This window comes from Populus nigra, chromosome 9 (assembly GCF_951802175.1).
Source record: "Populus nigra chromosome 9, ddPopNigr1.1, whole genome shotgun sequence".
Classification (NCBI taxonomy): domain Eukaryota; kingdom Viridiplantae; phylum Streptophyta; class Magnoliopsida; order Malpighiales; family Salicaceae; genus Populus; species Populus nigra.
The window spans coordinates 17,316,874-17,327,868 of NC_084860.1; the positions used below are offsets into that span (position 1 = coordinate 17,316,874).

At 31.6% G+C, this 10,995-nt stretch overlaps 1 protein-coding gene across 1 annotated transcript; it reads right to left on the reverse strand.

The window, feature by feature from the left end:
• Window positions 1-3,632: 3,632 nt before the first annotated feature.
• LOC133702522 (monolignol oxidoreductase AtBBE-like 13) lies at window positions 3,633-5,394 on the reverse strand. Its single transcript, XM_062126816.1, has one exon. The coding sequence runs from the start codon at window positions 5,361-5,363 to the stop codon at window positions 3,762-3,764; it is 1,602 nt and encodes a 533-aa protein (XP_061982800.1). The 5' UTR covers window positions 5,364-5,394; the 3' UTR covers window positions 3,633-3,761.
• Window positions 5,395-10,995: the final 5,601 nt, after the last annotated feature.

Consider the following 10,995-nt stretch of genomic DNA (forward strand, 5'->3'; position numbering starts at 1 on the left):
AGGCTCTTACGAAGCCATAAAATATCATACTCTTTTGAGCCAAGAATCACCAGATTCACAGCAGGAAGATTAGCAGCAAGAGGCACCATATCTAAAGAGTGTTCTAGTGGAATAGTGTCGGCAGACATAGTCCCCCTGACTAGACTCAATTTGATTGGTATCTGAACTCTAGTTATGTTTGGATTCCTCTTCATAATGACTTTACTTCTAAGCTCACGTAGATCATATTGGCTATAAGTTTATAAGAGCCAAATCATAAATCATTAAGCCCATCAAGGAAAACAGCATCAATATAATTTGATCTTATAGATAAAAAAAAACCATATCTTCTACCAGCCCGGTTGCTCTTCCTGAAGATTAAAAAAGCAACAACTTCACCAGACTTCATGAAAGCATGCAGTCCTTAGATAGCAATAATCCAATCAACTAGGAAACCTTTCAAAATAAATCTACAATGCCCCTACAGCGGATTTGGTTAAACTCTGTCGACGAGTTGAAATTTGGTGATTTTGGGAAGGGTTTTGATAATGGTTGGCGAAGTTTTGGGTGGGATATGGAGGTTCTGTAGTGGTGTTGGTAAGGTGTTGTGGTGGCCGGAGAAAAGGCATCTCTTTATAGGGTCTTTGAACTTAAAAATTAAAACATGTGAGGTAAATATTGTATGGCTTCATCCCCTCATAAAATATTGTAGATGGTCCTGTTTATTTTTAAAAAAATTATTTTGATTTTTAAAATTTTATTTTATGCAATTTGATCCTGATTGAAGGCTAATTGATTTGGATTTTTGAGGCAAAGGATGAATTGGAAGAATTATGACCAAAATTAAAAAGGCACCAAACATAGATGACGCGCTAGAAGTTTTGGGAAATATATACTTTGGTTCTTTAACTTTACAAATAACAAAAATTATACAATTTTGGTGCTTTAATTGTTTTGCATTTTAATTTTGGTACAAAAATTTATTTTTGTTATTGTTTTAGTCTCTGGTTAAGAGAGAGGAGATAAAGAGGTCACTAGAGAGAGAAAAATGATATTGACACTAATTTAGGCCACCAAAATGATCAATTTTTGTGTCAAATGCTTCCATTTGATGAGGAGAGTTCATATCAGGTGTTTTTTTTTTAACTTTTTAATGTTGTGAAAAAACATATCTGAGCTTTGTTTGATTTTTTATTTTAGATTGATTTTGATTGTTTGCATGGTTTTTTAAGGTCATGGATAAATTTATCACGGTTTTTAAAGCGTTTTTGATAAAAATAATAAGTTGAAAACATGTTTTTGGGTAAAAAAAACATAAATCTCAATTTTTCGGATATTTGGTGATTAATTGCAGATATCAAATTTCGAGGACCATTTGGGATCAAATTCCAAGTTATTTATAGAATTTTTTGAACATTACGAAAAGTAATTTTGAGGTATACTATAATATAAAAACTTGACTCCTCGGAGAAAAAACTTGTATAATGACACAAAAAATAAGCATTCAATAAATGAATAACCAAGTATTTAATTTCGGGTGTCTAGTGTATGGAGGACAAGGAAGGCCGAATATAGATTTAGTAAAGTGAAGGGGGCAAATAATAATTTTGATTTTGAGGGAGGATTTTAGAAATTCTTTAAACTTGGGGGGCGCCAAGGCCACCCCTAAATCCATTCGTGAGGACAAGATTAACCAGGGATATTAAAAAAGCAAAATCCCTTTAAATGGTGCAATCAAGATTAGACTAAAATGTTTAAAATATAAAGTTGAGGGTCCAAAATGAAATTAACCTCAAAACTGCATTCAGAACCCGGTTAAATTGATCCATCAGCCTTGTGAGGCAGCTAGCAAGCAATAAGCTTAACAGAGTGTTCGGCTGTGCGTTTCAACCTGCATTTTATCAAATTTTGAATTTTTTTTTTACTAAAATTGAGTGCGGTTTGTACTTTTTAAATTGTTTTGATGTGCTGATGTTAAAAATGATTTTTAAAAAATAAAAAAACATCATTGGCATGTATTTCGGCACGAAAAGCTATTTGAAAAGCAATCGTTACCACACTGCCAAACACACTCTAAATCCTTTCGAAAAACGAATTTCACTAAGCATCTATCAACATTTTAGACCTTAATTCATGCGAGAAGTGAATTTACTCTTCATATTATTATTTTAAGTTTTGATTAAAAAATCCCAAAAGAATTTGTTTTAAATTAGATTGTGTGTTTCAAAGCACACCAAAGAGATTTAGTCTGATCATGTGAAAACCTAAATTTTTTTCCTTCATCATCTGTAATAACAAAAAAGATTTACCACATGGGCTTTATCCCATTTTTAGGATAGGCATAAATTGACCCAAATAATGATTTACTAAATGGGGTTTAGCCCATTTTGAGATGCTCACTATAGTGTATCTGACAAGTCCAGTCCAATCCTTAAGCTCTAAATCAGTAAAAAAAAGAAAAGAAAAACGTCCTTTCTTACAGCTCCTTGAGATGCTTCAACCTGGCATCGTCTCCCAAAACACAAAGAGAGTAGTTGTGGTTTATATATATATATATATATATATATATATATATATATATATATATATATATATATATAGTAAAGTTCAAGTTTTAATGATTATAATTTACTTATTTGTATGCATGACTCTGCTGAGAATAAAACAATTTCTATACATAAAAAAAATATTTAGGTTTTAGAGAAGTTTTTTATATTGTAATTAAACTTAAAAATACAGTCGTTCTGAAAAAATAAATTCATTATAATAATTTTTTATAAATGTATTTTTTGTTTATCTCAATGAATGCATAGTTTTTAACTAGAATTATTGTTTCTATTTTATTATTGTTACATTAAGTTAATAAAAAAATTCAAAATATTTCAAAATAGTATGTTTATATTTTATATATGATTAAAAAAAAAACAAATCATAAATATAATAAAGTCAAGTTCAGAATCTATTTAAAAATTTTAAGATTAAAAAAACATTTGAACAGAATTTTCATGAACAATTTATTATTAGTATTATTATTTTAATTTCATATCATATATTTATAGTTGAATAAAATTATTATTATTATTAAAATATAAATTTATAATAATATTTAAAAAACATGTCAAAACTAAAAAAAAATGAATCTAGTAAAAGAAACTTTAGAATTCCAAAAAGAAATAAAAGAAAAAAAATAAAGAAGAAAAAGATAGAAAAGAGCGAGCCAAGTGTGAATGGGAGCTAGGCATTGCATTATTATTTTTTTTATTGCAGTCTTTTTTTATTTTATTTTAAAAAAAATAATCACAAATGTGACTTCTAGATTTAAATATGCATACTAACCATGCAAAGTTGTTATCATGTGGAATATATAAATATACTAACCTGCTTCAATTTACTATAAAGGGTGAATGGGCGCTAGGCATTGCATAATTTTTTTTTATTACAGTCTTTTTTTAGAGTTTTAATGATGGAGAAATATATCATATTATATATATAGTCCAAGATTCAATACACACACACACACCAGATTTGAACCTCCAACATTTAAAAATTTTAAGCCAATCGATTTGAAATTACTCTTTCTTTCTTTTATTTGCTGATACAAACAGTGAATGTGAAAATAAATAAATATATTTTAAGTTTAGTCTCAAACCCCAGACAGCATGATTGCATAACATGGCATTTCTTTATTTAGCTAAAGTATTAAAAAAAAAAAGATCGATCAAGACTTGTGAAAATAGTGATCCAACAAAGCTTTGCTGGAGATGAATTCCACTTCAATTTCTTTATCTCATGTGCAGTGGAAGTGGTGGAATGCTTTGCTCGTGCCTGAAGAAATTATCAGGATCAACTTTGGTCTTCACATGCACCAACCTGTAGAAGTTATCCTTGAAGTACTTAGTACCAAAAACACTCGCTTCAACAAAACTTGTGTTAGAATTGGTGTTCATGCCCAAATCAAGATCCCTGTAATTCACATATGCTTCCCTTGGGTTCTTTGAGACATAAGGTGTCATGTACCTATAAACCTTCCTCGTCCAATCTATATGCTTTGCAACGTTTTCCTTTGCATCTTGCCAACCGGTATGGTACCGAATCATGAACTTGGTACCTTTTCTATGAGGGAAAGGAGTCTGAGATTCTGAAATTTGGCTCATCATTCCACCATAAGGAGTAAACACTACTGCAGGACTCTCTACTTCAAATAACTTCTCCCATAACCCTTCAAGTGCCTTTTCAGGAATGGGTTCTTTGGCATAGTCAGATTTGCCTTTGAAGTAGGTCCTGAGCAGGTTCGTTCTTTGAAGGAAAACTTCAGGAGGAGTATTATTTGAGAAGCCAGCTAAATATACGGTGGAATTGATCCAGTTTGTTTCGATACAATCTTGTCGTGTCAAACCCAATTCAGGGAAGCTGTGCTGCAATATCTGAAGAAGCCTGCTGGCATCACCAAGAAACAAGGAATTGTAAGAAGTAGCAATAGTTCTTTTACCTTGGGAGGTGACGTTGGCTGTCTGAATGCGTACTCTGATGAAAAGATCCTCGTCTAGTTTATCAGCAATTTCTTGCCATCTATAAAGGATCTTAGTTGCACCTTGTTCTAACGTCTTGGTAACGGTAAATACTGTCACGGTTGATGGTACGGGAACCAATTTTAACTTCCAGGCGGTGACAATTCCGAAGCTCCCTCCTGCACCTCCTCTGATGGCCCAGAAAAGATCTTCGCCCATGAGTTTTCGGTTGAGAAGTCTACCATGAACATCAATTAGATGTGCATCAACGACGTTGTCCGCTCCAAGGCCATATTTTCGCAACATGGCACCATATGCACCTCCTGAAATGTGCCCGCCCATACCTAAACTTGAGCAAGTACCAGCTGGGAAGCCATGAATTTTGCTTTTCTCAGAAATTCTGTAGTAAAGTTCACCATTTGTGGCTCCCACCTGAACCCACGCGCTGTTGTGCTCAATATCAACGCTGATGGACCGTAGTTTTGCAAGGTCTACAACAATGAAAGATGTCTCAATTTCTGAAACATAAGAGAGTCCCTCATAATCATGGCCTCCGCTACGGACTCTAAGGTGAATTCCAAGCTGCTTAGAGCAAATAACAACAGCTTGGATGTGAGATTCTTGTAAAGGAGTGAAGATAAACTCAGGTTTCGGTACTGAAGGCGAGGTGAACCGGAGGTTTTGAGCAGAAGATTGTAAGACAGTAGTGAAAGAAGAGTTTTGTGGAGTATACAAGACAGTGGAAAAAGGAAATGATGCTACTGAATATTTTGAGAGACAATTTATAAACCTATCCTGAATTGGAAGTGAAACTATAAATGGAGATAGGAGTAGGACCACAAGTATTGAAAGTATGGAAGATCTTGAAGGCACCATTTTTCCTGCTTTCTTGCCTCTCTAGCTTGCCTTCAAGAATTGACGTCTCAAGGTACGTGTTCTCTTATAGAGAGGAGCTGTGATGAGTTGACCGGAAATTGTTTTAATCCTTACATTATCTTAGGAATATAGTATTACTCTAGCTGACATTAATAGAATTGAATTGTTAATCTGAACAATTGATATGTCGGCAATCTCAAATCATTAAGATCAGACTTTTTGGCCATTAAATGTCTAATTAATTAAAAATAACTCTAGCTGGTCCTGTCATGTTTATACAGGTAATTATAAACGTGATAATATTCTTTAACAGTTTACGAACAAATCATGGTCATTGTTTGAAAAGGCATGAATTGTGACTTAAATAGTTTAAAAAGTGGCTAATGAATCATGACTATGAAAGTTATTAAATAATTATTTTAATTTAAAAACTTAAATAGATGAATTGTGTTTTAAAAATAGTTTTATATTATTTTTTAATATTTTTTTATGGTGAAAGTTTTTTAAATTTAAAGCTTACATAAACTTATTATTAATTCTTAATTAAAAAAAAATCTAAAATTTAAAATCTTAATTACTTGATTATAAAAGTTCTAAACCATGTTAAAGGCGACACTTATACAATTTACTGATGGTGATGCTGCTGGTGATTTTGGAGGTGATGATGCATGATGATGCACATTGTTTCCTAGCATATCCAGTATGGCAAACTGCAATCAATGATTGAGAGAGTGATTAAGAAATTTGAACCGAGTTCATCAAGCAATCATTTTAATTTAAAAATTAATTTATTAAATGAAAATCCAAAAAAAAATTATATTATTCATTAACAACACTAATATTATTCTAAGCATTTTTTTCCTGCTAAAAGTTTGGTTGGTTGCTTTTTTATGATCCCAAGACATGCTCATGATTATTGTAAAAAATTAACTATTTACTTTTCGAAAATTAAATACATTAATTCATTCCAAATAATTTCAATTTGAAAGAATCAAATGATATAAAAACGAAGGATAGATGAGTTGGTCTAATATTTAATTATTAGCTTTGATGAATAATATGCAAACTCCAACAAATCTCTTGCTGTGGAACGAAGGAAGCGTGATTCTTATGGCACTATTTTTTAAAAGGAATAGTGCAAGAGATACTAAGATTTTTTCAATCACTTGAATAATAAGCTAATGTTAATACGGTTTTTTTTAAAAGTGATTTTTATTTAAAAATTAATATATTAAAATAATATTTTTTTATTTTAAAATTTTTTATATCAGCCCATCCAAACAATTTAAAATCATAAAAAATTAATTTAAAATAAATAAAAAATTTAAAACACTTTTTAAATACAAAACTAAACCTCTTTTTTGAGACTGCCTTCATAAATTTGAATTTTGCTTTCATTTACAATTATTCTGAATGCTAAATTTGAGAGAGTTGGTGAAGTTATGCCAGTGGCAGACGGGTGAGTGACGCATTATAACACCTTGTATTTTTTTGGCCACTACCTTGATGGCCTCTTTTTTTAATTAATTTTTCAGTTTTGAGTTTACCCAAAGTAACTTCAAAGAAGAAATTTATTTGGGCCAAAACAACATTATTGAAAATTAACAATTGTGATGCACAAAGAATTGGATTCGCTCTCTATAATATCTTAGAAAGAAAATACTCCTTTTTTTATTACAAAAAATAATATTAATCCAATATAAGGTGAGGATGATACTGCTAGCATTGCATAATTGAACTGTAATGAATTCCTCTTACAGTTCAATGTGACAGAGGTGAAAGGTGCATGCACGTTGTCAAAGCAATAAAATCGAAAAGTTGCCTAAAACCACATCATAATAACATTATTATAGAAACAAGTAATCTCAGATTTGGCAAGTTTGACCGTTATGGAAATGATTCGGTTAAACTTAATGTATCAAAAAACTCCATCGTCATCATATCAATGAATCGCAGGAAAGTTGGAAATGTGTCTGGAGCTTGAACCAATCTTTCTTGCGTGCATACAAGAACAGCCCTAACCTTTTTTCTTATTCCAGGCTTCCTATGAATATTTTTCATGGAAGTGCTGCAATATGTACATGACTGCAAATCCAATGAGTGGAAATTTAACCCAACTAGTTGTACTGTGATTAAACATGCCCCACGCTCAAACCTTCTTCATTATTATAAACCTAAGTGCGTAGGAGGGTATATAGTCTTTTGGAAAGCCAATCAAGCATGCCCAACAAGCAAAACAAGTAAAAAATTACAAAAGAATAATGACTGTAGCATTATATATATATATATATATATATATATATATATATATATATATATATATATATCATAATTACAACCAGAAAAAAGGCTAATGTTCAGGTGATACTTGATAGTCTTCATGCATTTTCTCACCAAAAATGATGTTACAGCTCATAGCAACCAAAATAATACTATGTCTAGCTTAATCTTTTTTAGTTAAACTGGATTTTTGACATTATAGTGACGAAAAGTTCAAAGACTTTCACTTAAATTGATATGTTAAAAAATAATATAAAATTATTTTTGAACTCATGTAACTACTACTAAAAAATCGATAAATACAAACGGAAATACCGATGGAATATTTTCGTCGGTAAATTTTCGAGGGATTTTACCAACGGAAATATTCCCTCGGTATATACCGAGGGAATTACAGTGGAAAAAAAATTAAAACAAAACAAAAAAAATGATAACGTGTAATTTTTACCAACGGAATTAGCGACGGAATAAATTCCGTCGGTAAATTCGTTGATAAACTATGAACACTGTTCTTCATGTCAATTACAAAGGCAATCACTGACGGAAAATTCCGTCAGTATTTTTCAAAGAGCTCCAGAACTGTTCACTTTCCAATTGCAATGTTAATTGTTGTTCTTTACGGACAAAATCACCGACGGATTGAAAATTTATCGGTGTTATTTGGCGGTTTTCTGAAAAAATTCAAATAACTTAAAATTTTCATTTAAATATTACAGACGGAATCACCAACGGATTGAAAAATCATCGGTAATTGTTGGCGGTTTCTGAAAACTTTTTACGAAATTGAAAATTTAAATTAAATATTACCGATGGAATTACCGATGAAATAATTAAAAAATATTAATATTCAATTATCCGTTGGTAAATCTGTCGCTAACATGCCCCAATAAAAAGCCTGAATCCTCTTATTTTACAAGAGACAGACTCATTTCTTATTATTCTTCTTCTACTACTTCTACTTCTACTTCTACTTCTTCTTCTTCTTCTTCTTCTTCACTATATGTTAAAAACATCAATATCTATTTCTTTCTCTTTTTTTCTCTCCTCATCTCCTTCTCTTTTCCTCCATGCTCGGGTATGTCTTCTTCTTCTTTCTTCTTTTATCCTCTTATTGTTTTTTAATTAATATGCTTTACGAAATTTTTTCTCTCTCTTTAGCTTCACTTGCAACTACATTAAGGTAAGATTTTTCTTTTTTCTTCTTTTTTCATGATTTTTTTCACTATATTAGTTTTTTATTTTAATTTTAATTGTTTTTGTTCTTAATAATTGTATAAATGTTGTTGTGAGATTTTTTTTCATATGATATCAATTTTTAGTTGATTTATTTATAGGATTTTTAAATTTTTAGCAATTGCAACTTCATTTTTTTCATATGAATTTTTTTAGTTGAATTTATTTTTTTGTTTTATTTATTTGTTGCAAATTTTTTTGAGTTGATTTTATTTTCTTTTTTTTCCAAGCATTTTGAGTATATATTATACAATGTTGATTTATGTTAATTTAATTATTTTATAATTTTTTAAAATGATTTTTTAAATTTTTTTTAAATAATTACCGATGGGATTTCCGTCGGTATATCCCTCATAAATCCGTTGGTAATAAAAAAATATTATTACCGAGGGATATACAGACAAAATGAAGTGTGTAATTTGTTTTTTACCGATGAAAAAAAAAATTACCGATAAAAGATTCACCGACGGATCATTTCCATCGATGATTTTGTTGGTAAATTAATTACCGATGGAATATGTATCTTATGTCAACGGAAAAATTCCGTCGGTAAAACTATTAAATCTTGTAGTGAACTACTTAAGCTTTCAAACAAAAGGTAAAGAATATCTGGCATTGGAAATTCACCGAACTCTTATGGAACTCAAGATACTTCTAGTAATCCAGCTGATTTTTTTTTTTTCAAATAATTGATTTTACCAAGTGATTGTAATGCTTTTGTTGGTTAATCTATTCTGTTAATTAATCACCTATGCAAGCCCACATGAAAAAAAAAAAAAACTATAATCAGTAAGGTATAATATATGGCAGCAAGAATTACAGAACAGCGGCAATTACAAAAAGGAAAATAAAGTTGAAGCTGCTTTCTTTTTTTCTCTTTCTCCTTTTTTACTTACAAGGAAAGAGATAGCTAGCCTTTAGGGAAGGGGGAGTGGGGATTTGATGTTTCCCCCTTTTCAGCTGCTATCAGACTATGATGAAAATGATGTATCCTCAAATAAGTATGAAAATGATGCTATCAGTAAGGTATCATATTTTCCCTCTCTGTCAAAGACGTTCTCAATCCAGGTGTGCTCATCTTTTTCCTCTATTATTTGTGTGACAGCTCTTCGCAGGTTTTTCAATCGATTATTGCTACTACCATCTTCCATGTCACGGTTTAGTTTTTTAGTCATCTTGCTACTCTTTTTTGTCACGGTTATTGCTATGCATCCATTGGTTAGTGCTGCTACTGGCATTAATGTCAGCCCTTCTTCTCCAAATTCATTTTCCCCGGTTCTTGGACTCACAACAGCAACCAACACAGCCATGGCTCCTTTTGTTGCAACCGCAGCGCTTATTCCCCTCTCTAACACCTAGCAGGTTATCAATCTCAAACTCACCAACAACAATTATTTGTTTTGGCGTATGTAGATGAAGCCGTATCTGATTGGTCAAGGAGTCTTCTCATTTGTTGACGGCTCGACTTCATGCCCCTCTATACACAATCTGTCCAATACGGTTTCTGCTGCCTCTGCTACCTTTAATTATGGCCCTTCCCAAACATTTCTGACTTGGAAACAGTAAGACCAACTCTGTTGTCCTCTCTCACAGATGATGTTCTTCATCTCGAGGTTGATTGTCTGACTTCTGCTAGTATTTGGAGCACACTTGAACATGCTCTCGCCTCCCCATCCAAATCTCGAATCATGCAATTGCATGGCTCTTTTCAAGATCTTCAACATGATAATGATAATGTCACCCTCTACTTGCAACGCGTTAAAGGTTTGTTTGATGAATTAGCTGTGATTGGCAGACCTATTTCTCTCACTGATTTCAACTTATATGTGTTTCGGGGATTTTGTGATGAATTTTGTGATTTGGTTACGAGTCTGTCACCAAAGTTGACTGTAAATCCCGAGATAATCAAGGTTGGATTAAATTAAAGAAAATAAACTAAACTAAAAAGAAGTGGGGGCAAAACGAATACACTTAAAGAAAATAGGGCTTAAATGCAAATAAGAATAATTATAGAGCATAAATACTACTCTTCTTACCAAAAACAAAACTGAAACTATCGTGAAGAAAGAATAGAGGGAGTTTTGGTATCTATTTTTACAGATCAAGAGAGAAACACCAA